The sequence below is a fragment of the Notothenia rossii genome (genome assembly GCF_949606895.1).
Source record: "Notothenia rossii genome assembly, chromosome: 9".
Classification (NCBI taxonomy): Eukaryota; Metazoa; Chordata; class Actinopteri; order Perciformes; family Nototheniidae; genus Notothenia; species Notothenia rossii.
This window is the reverse complement of record NC_136907.1, coordinates 643,435-658,578: the sequence shown is the minus strand read 5'-3', so window position 1 is coordinate 658,578 and position 15,144 is coordinate 643,435. Positions and strand designations below refer to the sequence as shown.

The window sequence follows — 15,144 nt, the reverse complement described above, 5'->3', positions numbered from 1 at the left end:
GAACTGAGTCACCTTTCTGCTGCAGAGAGACGGAAGGTATAAGTCTGAACAGGCAGTGGCGTCGCCAGGGATTTCAGGCCCCATGAAAAGATATCACATTGGTTACTTAAACATTTTTTTCTTAATATTCTAAAATAGTTTGGGCCCCTGTCAGTCACGGGCCCTTAGAACCGTCCTAACTTTTCACCCCCTTACGGCGACCCTGCACATAGGTAACAGTTTACATGTTGGATTGTTTATTTCTAGTCTTTTGGCAAAACTCAAATAAAACAAACAACTTAGGTATTCTTTCTTTCGTGATAATGCTTATAACTTCACAACTTAAAGGGTACTTGAACGGTTTGTATGTACGTGAACGGTACGAGTACGCTACGGTTAAAAACTGTTCCTCGACGGCGTCACTCAGCAGGTTGCCCGTCACTGTGGCTTTAGCACAGGCGCCGTGGGAATTGTAGTCCTTTATAGTGCGTTGACTACAGACGTCACAATTAGGTGGCCTTTCTTATCAAATGAAAATACTGGCTCTAACATATGGGCTTCAGTAGAGGGTTAGTGTGTGTGTGTGTGTTTGTGTGTGTGTGTGTGTGTGTGTGTGTGTGTGTGTGTGTGTGTGTGTGTGTGTGTGTGTGTGTGTGTGTGTGTGTGTGTGTGTGTCATGAACACATCTGTCCATCAGACAGAGGGCTGCTGTGCCTCCTTAAAATGACCCCTCAGAGGAGAGGAGTTCTCATTTCTCTAACCGCCTGCTGCTTCCCCTCCTCTCTCCTCGGCTCCCCTCCTCTCTCCTTGGCTCCCCTCCTCGACTCCTCCGCTCGCATCTCCTGTGGGCGGGACTAAGTCTCGAGGATAGGAGTCGAGGAGGGGAAATTTAAGAATTGAGAAGCCTCTAGCACAGGGGTGGGCAAACCTTTTGGCTCGGGGGCCCCTATGAGTTTTAAATTTGACAGACGGGCCAGTAGCAGATCGGTAAAAAAATATTTAGCTGTCCACTCCTCATTAAACACTCGGCACTCAATGTCGACTTTTCTTTTCTTTGGTCCACTCATTGTTACAGATGCAGGTTCAGAGGTGAGTTAGGTTCAAAGGTGAATTAGGTTCAGAGGTGAGTTAGGTTCAGAGGTGAATTATTGCGTCATCGTTTGCCGCCAAGTGCCGTGGTGCATTGTTTATTAATGTGGTTCAGCTGCATTACCGCCCGCTGCAGTGCTGCTCGTCTACCGGAGTTTATTCTCCCGTTAGCTCGCGGCAGCGGCCGCTGTAAAGTTTTCACTGTCTGTCTGTCACACAAGCAGCTGATAAATATCCTCCATCCCCATCAGTGAATGTGTTTTAGTCTGAAAGCTGTTTGGCATCACAACGCTGTTATGAACGTTTCTCTGGCATTCTACAGGGGATGTTAGCGTAGCAACTGAAGCTAATCAGACTATCTTGACTACTTGTTATCATATTGTGGCATAAGCCGTTTTCTACACAAAATGAACAGAATCAAACTCAGCCTGTTAGTGTTGCCTGACTTGATATAAGTGTTTTTATCAGTGTTATGTTGCGTTCTAGTCACTTTGCTCAGCGCTACTGCTTGTTACAACTTGTATTCGCCGTACTCGCCATGAACTGTTATTGCCCAGGTTAATCCCAATGTAAGCGTGACGTATTTGGTTCTTAGATCTTGTGGGTTGCCGACTCCAGCAAAGGTAAATTGTGTGTAGAGTGCGCCATCTAGTGGGATCCACTGAAATGCCGGGTATTGCAGGAAAAAGGCTAAATTATTGCGGTCTTTTCTATAATTTGGACACTTTTGTACCAATATTCGGCGGGCCGGATTAAAAAACCCAACGGGCCGTACGTGGCCCGCGGGCCTTAGTTTGCCCATGCCTGCTCCAGTGCCTTGCTCCTTTCTTGGGTTCTTGTCCGTAACTCGTGGAATTCCTGTCTGCTAGTGGGCGGAGCTTCAGTTAGTGGGCAGAGCTTCTGTTAGTGGGCGGAGCTTCCGGGGAGAATCTCGTACTCGCTGCCATCAACGCCCTCACCGCTGTCGTCCAGCTGGTAAACGTTTTCCACGACCGAGCCTCGACTCTGCATCTCCGACGCCGCCGAGCCGAGGAACTGAAGCTCCGAGCTGCGAGAGAAAGAATATGTTATTTCAGAATCAGGATTTATTTATCCCGGGAGGAAATTGGGTTTCATCACAGTCACTCCACTTTAGTTTAAAAATTAATACAAAGGTACATTTTAAAATATGTAATAAAGATAAAAAAGTTAAGATTTAGTTGATTTTTGGCATTTCTGATAAAACTTTTATTTAGCAAAATTAAATAATATTTGTATTTTCTACTAAAAACCGTTTTTTATTGACATTTTTGAATTCTCTTTTCTTTGTTGCAATTTTGTTCTTGTTTTTATTTTGAGCTTTTCCATTTTCTTTTATGATCTGCATTTTCTCGTCTTTGTGGTTTACAAACATTACGATAAGTAATGTGCACATTATACCAGTGGCGTCTGGCCCATAGGGGGCAATAGAGCGCCGCCCTCCCTAAACCACACACAAAAACATTATTATTATTATAATAATACTAATTCTGTAGATAACTACATTTGTGTTATTTGAGACTGAAGGGGATGTTGCATTGTTTTTGTTGCTTTCGTTGCAGCTTTATATATATCTTATAATTAGACCCTCCAGAAAAACGCGGGCTAAAATCCTTGATTATGCATTTTTTAATTAAACATGCAGGGTTTTTATGTGATTTTATGCGGTGAAACTGCGGAAAGTTGCGAAATATGCTAAATATGCGGGAAAAAATTATCGATTTTTTTTAAAATATTGGGCTGTCTTATTTATTCTCTCTCACACACAACCTGCCCCCAACGTTAAACCCCTTTACTATTCAATGAAACACATTCAATGTTTATTTATTGTAAAAGCAATTGGGCTATTTTAATCACACACACACACACACACACACACACACACACACACACACACACACACACACACACACACACACACACACACACACACACACACACACACACACACACACACACACACACACACACACACACACACACACACACACACACACACACACACACACACACACACACACACACTTCTCCGCCTCATTCTGTTTTCATTTACTCGTTGGTTATCTGCAGCTTCAATCTTGTAGCTACTCACTTCGTTTCTTGTAGCCCTCTAAAGGGTTTTGGAGGTTGATGCCTCGCTGAATGTGAGTTGTTTGGCTTTCTTGTCCGCAGCAGCAGAAAGCTTTTTAGAATGTTTGAATGAATCAAAGTGGGTCGTCCCCGTCGATTTTCTCTTATGCTCCAACACACAGTTGCACGGGGTGCAGAATAGTTTCCCCCCACTTTTTGCCCGGTCTTTAGTAGAAATGTTCGTCGGTAAATGAGATGGATTAGATTTTTTCCTCTTGGTGTTTTCTCTCTCGTGTGAGTTCCACACGTTCACTCTATACAGTGTTGTTTACATTCTGTGATGCGCGAGCTGATGACGTCACGTCAAGACGAGTTCACTTTTTTTTCTTCTCAACTTTGTGGAAAAATGCGGGGATTATGCGGCCTTTTGATAATTATGCGGCCTTTTGATAAATATGCGGCCTTTTAGAAATCTGCGCCATTTTGCTGATTATGCGGTAAATTCTGCGATCGCAGAATCGCGTTTTTCTGGAGGGTCTATATAATGTAATTTAGGTGAACTTCCTGTTTCATTTGTATGCTTTTATTTTGAAGGGGAGTTAACGCGGCTGACAGGAAGTGGTTGTAGCTTTTGAAAACAACGTGACGGAGAAAGTAAAATCTTCTATGTAACGGCGGAGAAAGAGAAGAACGGAATGTATATTTAAATGTTAGCACCCCCCGAAGAGGCTCAAGCTCTGGAGTTGGGTCTGGAGTTTGAATAAATTCTGGTTCATCAGTAAAGCCTACGATCATTATTCGGAGGGAAATGCTACAAATTCATTGTTTGTTTGTTTGTAGCCTTTATTTATCCAGGTAAAAATCCCATTGAGATCAACGATCTCTTCTACAAGGGAGACCTGCTGATATAAATTGTCAATATTTGTGTGTTTAAAATATGGAATGCACCCAGAAATATGTGTAAAATATGATTTAAAAATAATTTTGGGTTGGCTTTGCGTAGGCATGACGAGACTTCAGTCAACCCTGGCATTTTCAGGGGATTGATATATATATTTTCTATACATATATATATATATAATATATATATATATTATATATATATATTTGTTTCTATACATACATATATACATACATATATGTATGCAAGTATGGTTAATGCCATTGTTTTTTAAGTTTTTGTACATAGTCCTCAGTCTCAAATGCTTAAATTGTTAATGGAGGGATTAAAATGTAAGACTGGTAAATGAACACTGAAAACTCCTGTTTTTTGCATGAAGTCAAACTGGGATGTTTGCTGAAATGGATTGCACGTGGCACAGCCCGACCTAGAAAACAATCCACCAGCTGCCTCTGCATTATACGACAATCATCACAACTTAAGTATGTAAAAATGAGAAAATGACCATATAATAGTATAAGTATTAATAAAGATATCAACGATCAAACTCAGTTTATTGTTGGAAATCTTCAGTTAGCTTAGAATTAAACAATATTTCCTGGAGCATATTTCAGCTTTATGCTAGGTAATAACAAGGACTTCTGTTGATCTGAAATTAAATATCTTTTTTATGTTTTTCCTATTCTCATCAGAGTTCTGAGTCATAAATATGATTAGTAGTGACTTCCTGCTGACGGTGGGTTTCTGTTCTGACAGATCGACGTCTCTGAGTTTCACTCTGAGTCTCTGAGCTGGTAACGGTGCGTCAGGGGGGATCTGTGTCGGGGGAACCAGTGACACCCCGAGGTCCCCGAGAGACGCTGGGAAACTGCTGACTCGTGACGTGTCTGCTGAGTCACTAACCACTAGAAACTAAAGTGTGTGAAGAAGAAGAAGAAGAAGAAGTTTCCTCTGAAGGCGTCGGCTGTGAAACTCACTTTTTGCTGAGTCGCCTCCGTCTGCTGGCTGCAGAAATAAGAGAAGAGGAAAACACAGTTACTGAGGACCTGAGGACCTGATGGTGTGATGAACAAACACCATCAGAGGAAATGTTGATCTGCAACAAAACAAACTGATAAAACTCACCAAGAACAATGACTGCAGCGACCAACGTTAGCGCAGCTAGCGCCCCGAACACAACACTCAGCAGGAACACACTGCTACCATCCTGACACACACACACACACACACACACACACACACACACACACACACACACACACACACACACACACACACACACACACACACACACACACACACACACACACACACACACACACACAGTTTTAAAAGCAATACATTACGCACTGTATGTTTAATTAAGCTAACATCAGCTATTTACACAGCTAGCACACATGGTTAGCATTGGCTGACGCTACATTTACATTTTGACACAGTTTCATTAAAGTTCTGTGTTGTCAGATATCATTTAAAAGTTTAATTCTAACTAACAGGCGAACTATTAGGCTAATTAACAGACTAATTAACAGGATACCTAAAAGGCTAACTAACTAACATACTAACTAATAGGCTACCTAACAGGCTAACTAACAGGCTAACTAACAGACTAACTAACAGGCTACCTAACAGGCTAATTAACAGGCTACCTAACAGGCTAATTAAAAGGATACCTAACAGGCTAACTAACTAACAGACTAACTAACAGGCTAACTAACAGGCTAATTAACAGGCTACCTAACAGACTAACTAACAGGCTAACTAACAGGCTACCTAACAGGCTAACTAACAGGCTAACTAACAGACTAACTAACAGGCTAACTAACAGGCTAACTAACAGGCTAACTAACAGGCTAACTAACAGACTAACTAACAGGCTAATTAACAGGCTAACTAACAGGCTAACTAACAGACTAACTAACAGGCTAACTAACAGGCTACCTAACAGGCTAACTAACAGGCTAACTAACAGACTAACTAACAGGCTAACTAACAGGCTAACTAACAGGCTACCTAACAGACTAACTAACAGGCTAACTAACAGGCTAACTAACAGGCTACCTAACAGGCTAACTAACAGACTAACGAACAGACTAACTGTTCGTTAATCTGTTAGTTAGCCTTTTAGTTAGTCTGTTAGTTTCACTCTCAATCTCACGCTGCCCAAACTATTCTCACACCAAAAACAAGATGAACTGGCGATCGTTTTTGGTTGGTTATTTACAATGTTGAGTTGACAGCTGAGGCCTGTACTACGAAGCAGGATTTTCTCTTAGCGGCTAACTTCAGGGAAAACTCTGGGTTTCCGGTCCTACGAAGCTGGTTGTCTTTTTAGCAGGCTAGATCTCCATGGTAACTTATGCTGAGCGGCTAAGCTTACTTAAATATCTGCCACAACATAAGTAACCGGATCAGAGTAACATTAAGTACAGTCCGCAGCATATCACATCATAATGTATCATCTCCTTATCTGAGTCAGCTGAGCCGTATCTGGCCGTGCAACACTCACAGTGTCACATACTGTATGCAGAAGGATTATTTGAAGCAACACATTAAGTTGAGGAAACACTCGAGTCAAATGTAATGAAAGTCAGATGGTGTCTTAGACGGGGCAGTGATATCATAAACCTGTTCATGTACGCATTCAAACACTTGTTCTGTTACCAGCTGTATTCACCTTGCAGGTGCAGCTATGTGGCTTTGATCCTGGATCAAGTGTTTCATTCATGGATGTTTAAAGTTTAACTTCTTCATATGTCTAATATTATAGTTGACTTTTCATTCAGGAAGTATGACGCTGCGCTGTCAGTACGCTTCTCCTTGTTTGTGATTGGTCGAATGCTCCAGATACCACCCCTTTCATGTGAACGCGCTCCTAACTAGATAGGACACGGCTGGCTTGAGTGATCCACTTGATAACCAGCGTCGTAGGACCGTTTAGCGAGAGCGCGTATGTTTTGGATTAGGCCAACCGGGTAACTCAAACATATCCAGGTTAGGTTGAACCAGCTAACTGACTTTTTTTGCTAACGTTAGCTAGTAAACAACGCAACAGGTTAAACCCTTTAATAAAATAATCAGACGTTAACCCTAACCCTCAGGATGCCCCTCACCTCGGGGGAGAGGCTGCTGTTGGTCTGGAGGATCTGAGTGGAGTTCATCTGATCTGATGACAAGGGAACAAGATGGTATTTATAAACTGTATACATATATAAAATGTAGTGTGTGTGTGTGTGTGTGTGTGTGTGTGTGTGTGTGTGTGTGTGTGTGTGTGTGTGTGTGTGTGTGTGTGTGTGTGTGTGTGTGTGTGTGTGTGTGTGTGTGTTACCTGCTGCAGTGTGTGTGTGTGTGTGTGTTACCTGCTGCAGTGTGTGTGTGTGTGTGTGTGTGTGTGTGTGTGTGTGTGTGTTACCTGCTGCAGTGTGTGTGTGTGTGTGTGTGTTACCTGCTGCTGTGTGTGTGTGTGTGTGTGTGTGTGTGTGTGTGTTACCTGCTGCTGTGTGTGTGTGTGTGTGTGTGTGTGTGTGTGTGTGTGTGTGTGTGTGTGTGTGTGTGTGTGTGTGTGCGCGTGTGTGTGTGTGTGTGTGTTACCTGCTGCTGTGCGTGTGTGTGTGTTACCTGCTGCTGTGTGTGTGTGTGTCTGCTCTGTAGTCGTGTTTAAAGGTGTGGATCTGGTCGTCTGTGGAGCTGAAACAGAAACACATTTTATTTTCTAACATTTGTAAAAAACCTAAAGATCGAATTTTAAGATCCAGTTTTCTGCGTTTTTTTGGAAAACCTTTTGGTCGGATTTATTAAATACCCAAATTAGATATTTTAGGATTTTCTAAAGCAGTTGTATTAAATATTTATTGCATTACTTTTTTGCTCTCTGCGTTTCTACTCAAATGATTTACTTGATTATTTTATGTTTCAATGTCCTCTGGGAGATATTTGTGATTATGTTATTTTTTTCACTTTATTTTTCTTTTGCAATATTTTAAGACTTTCATGCATTTTCACTTTTTTAGTAGATTTTCACTTCTGCCGATTTCACTGAAACTTTATTTGAGATTTTCTTGAATTTTCTGCATCTCCATTTAAACTTTTATTTTGTAATTTTTGCATTTTAGTGGTCAGTGAAGGTATCCTAAAGGGGAGACCCCATGATGCCCCTCACCAGATTTGACTGTTGTTTTCATGCAGAGTAACGACCCTCACCTCTCTCCACGCTCAGATCGATGTGATGTGTTTCGTCATTGAACCACCCGTAGATATCCACTCTGCATCCATATCGTCCTGCGTCCTTCTCTGAGACGTTGAGGATGGTCAGGGAGACGTCTCCGTCCTGCAGGCGACCCAGAAACCTGTACCTGCTGGAAGCCCCGCCCCCAAACGTCACCTGACTTCCGTCTGAAGCGATTAACCGGTTGTTGCAGCCGGAGGGCGGGATGTCTCCCCGACCCCAACACACCGGCCGGGCTGTGTTTGTCTTAATGTCATATTTACAGGTCAGAGTCACGTCCTGACCTGAGACACTCGTCACTCTGAGGCCAGATCCTCCAGAGACTGAGGAGACAGACACAGAGACAACAAATCAACAAATCAACAAATCAACAAGTCAACAAACGTAAACTCTGATCGCTGTCTGGGTTATCTGATACCTGCTGACCTGTTTATATCCATCACTGCTTCACTGTTACCAACCTCCACGTTTCTGTATTACAGGTCTTAGCACTCAAGTCCAAAATCAAGTCCATCATCAAATCAATTAAGTCTCAAGTCCCAAGTTGAGTCCATAATTCAAATCCAAAATGAAGACTGACAAGATTCAAATCAAGTCCCATTTCAAGTCTTAGGACTCAAGTCCTAAACAAACTTGACGAGACTCAAATCAACCCCAAAACAAACTAAGACTGCAAAGCCCCAATTCAAGTCTTAGCACTCAAGTCCCAAATCCACAATGACAAGTCCCAAGTGACAACTGATGAGTCCAAAAGCAAGACCAACAAGTCCCAACACCAGTCTGTGGGTCGAGTCTTAGATCCAGTCCCGAGTCTCAGAGGTGACGTGTTTAATGTCCACAGAAATGCTCTTTAGTATGAAACAGAGGAGAGCAGATCTCCAGACACGGAGAAACACTGAAGAGAAATGCCTTTAAATAACTTTTAATAAGTTTAACATTAAGTTCAGCAAGTCGTTCAAAATATAATAAAATACTAAAAAATATGTATTTATTTCAACAACAGTTAAAATGTTGCTCTTAAAGCTTCAGTTTTAAATCATTTTAAATAAAAAACATCACCTTCTGCTGGATCCCACGTAAACAAATAAAACTAAAAGTTACCTGAGAGCAGAGCGAGGATCAGAGAGAGCTTCATCATGAACACACTCTCACACACTGACACTCACACGTTAGAAAACACTGACATCATCACACCCACACACACACACACACACACACACACACACACACACACACACACACACACACACACACACACACACACACACACACACACACACACACACACACACACACACACACACACACACACACACACACACACACACACACACACACACACACCACGTATTTAAACAGCAGAACAGAAACTGAAGAAACCTCAAAAAGCCTGAGTTTGATTTTATTAAAATGTGAACAGAAGCATTGAGCCTTTAATGAGACCTCATTCTGACGGAGCCACTCATCAATTAAGATCCATCAATTAAGACCGACACATTGAAAGTGAGTTCGGTCATGAAATGAAATGTGATTTCTTAATGTTATATTTATTATTACTGAGCTCACAGGAAGAGTCGCTCTGAGCGATGATCATGTGGTCAGCGTCTGACTTCCTGTCAGCAGCAGATGGAGGAGTCAGCTACTTCCTGTCTGAGCCTCGGGCGCAGTTTCACTTCTTCAGAAACACAGAGATCACACTGAGAGAAGTATCTGAGACTGAAACACAGAGAAATATCTGAGACTGAAACACAGAGAAATATCTGAGACTGAAACACAGAGAAATATCTGAAACTGAAACACTGAGAAATATCTGAGACTGAAACACAGAGAAATATCTGAGACTGAAACACAGAGAAATATCTGAGACTGAAACACAGAGAAATATCTGAGACTGAAACACAGAGAAATATCTGAGACTGAAACACAGAGAAATATCTGAAACTGAAACACAGAGAAATATCTGAGACTGAAACACAGAGAAATATCTGAGACTGAAACAGAGAGAAATATCTGAAACTGAAACACAGAGAAATATCTGAGACTGAAACACAGAGAAATATCTGAGACTGAAACAGAGAGAAATATCTGAGACTGAAACACAGAGAGAAATATCTGAGACTGAAACACAGAGAAATATCTGAGACTGAAACAGAGAGAAATATCTGAAACTGAAACACAGAGAGATATCTGAGACTGAAACACAGAGAAATATCTGAGACTGAAACACAGAGAGAAATATCTGAAACTGAAACACAGAGAAATATCTGAGACTGAAACACAGAGAAATATCTGAGACTGAAACAGAGAGAAATATCTGAGACTGAAACACAGAGAGAAATATCTGAGACTGAAACAAAGAGAAATATCTGAGACTGAAACACAGAGAGAAATATCTGAGACTGAAACACAGAGAAATATCTGAGACTGAAACACAGAGAGAAATATCTGAGACTGAAACAGAGAGAGAAATATCTGAGACTGAAACACAGAGAAATATCTGAGACTGAAACACAGAGAGAAATATCTGAGACTGAAACAAAGAGAGATATCTGAGACTGAAACACTGAGAAATATCTGAGACTGAAACAGAGAGAGAAATATCTGAGACTGAAACACAGAGAAATATCTGAGACTGAAACAAAGAGAGATATCTGAGACTGAAACACAGAGAAATATCTGAGACTGAAACACAGAGAAATATCTGAGACTGAAACACAGAGAAATATCTGAGACTGAAACACAGAGAAATATCTGAGACTGAAACACAGAGAAATATCTGAGACTGAAACACAGAGAAATATCTGAGACTGAAACACAGAGAAATATCTGAAACTGAAACACTGAGAAATATCTGAGACTGAAACACAGAGAAATATCTGAGACTGAAACACTGAGAAATATCTGAGACTGAAACACAGAGAGAAATATCTGAGACTGAAACACAGAGAAATATCTGAGACTGAAACACAGAGAAATATCTGAGACTGAAACACAGAGAAATATCTGAGACTGAAACACTGAGAAATATCTGAGACTGAAACACAGAGAGAAATATCTGAGACTGAAACACAGAGAAATATCTGAGACTGAAACACAGAGAAATATCTGAGACTGAAACACAGAGAAATATCTGAAACTGAAACACAGAGAAATATCTGAGACTGAAACACAGAGAAATATCTGAGACTGAAACACAGAGAAATATCTGAGACTGAAACACAGAGAAATATCTGAGACTGAAACACTGAGAAATATCTGAGACTGAAACACAGAGAGAAATATCTGAGACTGAAACACAGAGAAATATCTGAGACTGAAACACAGAGAAATATCTGAGACTGAAACACAGAGAAATATCTGAGACTGAAACACAGAGAAATATCTGAGACTGAAACACAGAGAAATATCTGAGACTGAAACACAGAGAAATATCTGAGACTGAAACACAGAGAGAAATATCTGAGACTGAAACACAGAGAAATATCTGAGACTGAAACACAGAGAAATATCTGAAACTGAAACACAGAGAAATATCTGAGACTGAAACACAGAGAAATATCTGAGACTGAAACACAGAGAAATATCTGAAACTGAAACACAGAGAAATATCTGAAACTGAAACACAGAGAAATATCTGAAACTGAAACACAGAGAAATATCTGAGACTGAAACACAGAGAAATATCTGAAACTGAAACACAGAGAAATATCTGAGACTGAAACACAGAGAAATATCTGAGACTGAAACACAGAGAAATATCTGAGACTGAAACACAGAGAAATATCTGAAACACAGAGAAATATCTGAAACACATGCTTTTATTAATCATTCGACCAAATGATGGTTTCAAAGATTTGTAATGAATATTTTTCACGCCAGACTTGAGTCACAGGTTCTTCAAACAATGCAATAAAAGAATCTCAGGGTTCAGCGCGCTCATGGCCCTGATAGGAACACACAATATAAGATACATGCAGAATACACAAATACAATACAATCGCTTCTTGGCGATATATCTTACACCGTTGAGCTTTACTATGGGGTGTGATGGTTCTGGAGGGTGTGATGTTTCTGTGATGGTCCTGGAGGGTGTGATGGTTCTGTGATGGTCCTGGAGGGTGTGATGGTTCTGTGATGGTCCTGGAGGGTGTGATGGTTCTGTGATGGTCCTGGAGGGTGTGATGGTTCTGTGATGGTCCTGGAGGGTGTGATGGTTCTGTGATGGTTCTGGAGGGTGTGATGGTTCTGTGATGGTCCTGGAGGGTGTGATGGTTCTGTGATGGTCCTGGAGGGTGTGATGGTTCTGTGATGGTCCTGGAGGGTGTGATGGTCCTGGAGGGTGTGATGGTTCTGTGATGGTCCTGGAGGGTGTGATGGTCCTGGAGGGTGTGATGGTCCTGTGATGGTCCTGGAGGGTGTGATGGTCCTGGAGGGTGTGATGGTCCTGGAGGGTGTGATGGTCCTGTGATGGTTCTGGAGGGTGTGATGGTTCTGGAGGGTGTGATGGTTCTGGAGGGTGTGATGGTTCTGTGATGGTTCTGGAGGGTGTGATGGTTCTGTGATGGTCCTGGAGGGTGTGATGGTCCTGTGATGGTTCTGGAGGGTGTGATGGTTCTGGAGGGTGTGATGGTTCTGGAGGGTGTGATGGTCCTGGAGGGTGTGATGGTCCTGTGATGGTTCTGGAGGGTGTGATGGTCCTGGAGGGTGTGATGGTCCTGTGATGGTTCTGGAGGGTGTGATGGTCCTGGAGGGTGTGATGGTCCTGTGATGGTTCTGGAGGGTGTGATGGTCCTGGAGGGTGTGATGGTCCTGGAGGGTGTGATGGTTCTGGAGGGTGTGATGGTCCTGGAGGGTGTGATGGTCCTGTGATGGTTCTGGAGGGTGTGATGGTCCTGGAGGGTGTGATGGTCCTGTGATGGTTCTGGAGGGTGTGATGGTCCTGGAGGGTGTGATGGTCCTGTGATGGTTCTGGAGGGTGTGATGGTCCTGGAGGGTGTGATGGTCCTGGAGGGTGTGATGGTTCTGGAGGGTGTGATGGTCCTGGAGGGTGTGATGGTCCTGGAGGGTGTGATGGTTCTGGAGGGTGTGATGGTTCTGGAGGGTGTGATGGTTCTGGAGGGTGTGATGGTCCTGGAGGGTGTGATGGTTCTGGAGGGTGTGATGGTTCTGGAGGGTGTGATGGTCCTGGAGGGTGTGATGGTTCTGTGATGGTTCTGGAGGGTGTGATGGTTCTGGAGGGTGTGATGGTTCTGTGATGGTTCTGGAGGGTGTGATGGTTCTGTGATGGTTCTGGAGGGTGTGATGGTTCTGGAGGGTGTGATGGTTCTGGAGGGTGTGATGGTTCTGGAGGGTGTGATGGTTCTGGAGGGTGTGATGTTTCATCAGACTCTGTAACTATACAGGACTGTAGACCTGAACTCGCCCCCCCCCCCCTCGCCGCCTCTCAGGTGGGATTCCTCCCCAGGTGAGCCTCCTCTGAACCACACCTGGCTGTAGACCTGAGGATCTGAGCTGCAAGACACAAACAACAACAGGTTTTAAAACCTGTCAGCATCCTGTCGTGCTCCATTAACCCAAACCATGACTCCTCCCATCCCTTAGAGTCCCCCTGCCTCAGATGCTGCTCCGATGGCTAACTGAGGTGAACAGAGAACACACACTGAGTTGAGTTTTCTTTCTCAACATTAGGTTTTTTCGCAGAATTAGTTTTTTTTCCTCAAACTTGAATTTGTTCTCAAAATATATTTATTTTCTCAGAATTTACTTTTTTCTCAAAAAACTCACTTTTTGCGCCTCGGTCTGTTGGCTGCAGAAATAAGGAAAGAGAAGAAGAAACCACAGTTAATCTCCTCTGGTTCAGTCACTGATGATCTGATGATAAACGTTCTCCTGTTAAACTCACCGACTATAAAGACGACCGTTAGCGCAGCTAGCACCCCGAACCCGGCACACAGCAGGACCAAAAGGAACGTCCTGCTACCATCCATTCCTGACACACACACACACACACACACACACACACACACACACACACACACACACACACACACACACACACACACACACACACACACACACACACACACACACACACACACACACACACACACACACACACACACACACACACACACACACACACACACCAGCAGGTAACACAACACACACAACACACACACACACACACACACACACACACACACACACACACACACACACACACACACACACACAGCAGCAGGTAACACACACACACACACACACACACACACACACACACAACACACACACACACACACACGGCTCAAATATTTGTATATCTTGTTGACAGCGATGTAGTATTTGAGTCTCTAACAGCGTTGGATCTGAGCGATGATCAGCGTCTGACTTCCTGTCAGCAGCTAAAGGGGTCGGCTACTTCCTGTCTTAACCACGGACTGGAGCTTCACCTCTTTAGCAGACAGACGACGACACAGCTCAGGGTGCATTCCTATTCATGGGTACCATGTGACGTCACTGTGTTCTACATGGTATTCTAGCGCCGCCATTTTGATGTCCCGTCACAGCAAGTCATTACAACAACAGAGAACACGGAGGAAGCAACAGAGAAAGACACATCGTGAATAATAAAGTTTGTGGATAAGCCTGGGATTTGTTGTGCTGTGGGCTGTGACAATAGTCGCCAGAGGAACCCCGGACTATAGTTTGTATCGATCCCCAAAGACTTAGACCGTGGTAATAAATGGCTGGCTGTTGTGTGTGTGTGTGTGTGTGTGTGTGTGTGTGTGTTACCTGCTGCAGTGTGTGTGTGTGTGTGTGTGTGTGTGTGTGTTACCTGCTGCAGTGTGTGTGTGTGTGTGTG

At 42.9% G+C, this 15,144-nt stretch overlaps 2 protein-coding genes across 6 annotated transcripts in view; both read right to left on the bottom strand.

The window, feature by feature from the left end:
* Window positions 1-720: 720 nt before the first annotated feature.
* LOC307020049 (hepatitis A virus cellular receptor 1 homolog) lies at window positions 721-10,106 on the bottom strand. Of its 2 annotated transcripts, none has more exons than XM_079651141.1 (7): window positions 9,849-10,106; window positions 8,258-8,605; window positions 7,676-7,744; window positions 7,171-7,223; window positions 5,183-5,264; window positions 5,035-5,062; window positions 721-2,116 (listed from the first exon to the last, which is right to left on the bottom strand). In XM_079651141.1, exons 1-7 carry the CDS (start codon window positions 9,874-9,876, stop codon window positions 1,972-1,974), a joined length of 753 nt encoding a protein of 250 aa, XP_079507267.1. In that variant the 5' UTR covers window positions 9,877-10,106; the 3' UTR covers window positions 721-1,971. The 2 variants fall into 2 exon arrangements, with proteins under 2 accessions (XP_079507267.1, XP_079507266.1); XM_079651140.1 differs by lacking the exon at window positions 9,849-10,106 and adding an exon at window positions 9,384-9,744.
* A 3,492-nt stretch (window positions 10,107-13,598) lies between these two features.
* The window catches only part of LOC307020048 (CXADR-like membrane protein), a 9,129-nt gene continuing 7,583 nt past the window's right edge, over window positions 13,599-15,144 (bottom strand). For 2 of the 4 annotated variants that reach the window (XM_079651138.1, XM_079651137.1), the window contains exons 6-8: window positions 14,185-14,271; window positions 14,067-14,088; window positions 13,599-13,793 (exon numbers count right to left, since the gene is read on the bottom strand). In XM_079651138.1, coding sequence (XP_079507264.1) covers window positions 13,664-13,793; window positions 14,067-14,088; window positions 14,185-14,271 — 239 coding nt within the window. In that variant the 3' untranslated portion in view covers window positions 13,599-13,663. Of the gene's footprint in view, window positions 13,794-14,066; window positions 14,089-14,184; window positions 14,272-14,553; window positions 14,818-15,144 lie in introns of those variants that run through there. The other 2 variants (XR_013802770.1, XM_079651139.1) reach the window with 2 other exon arrangements.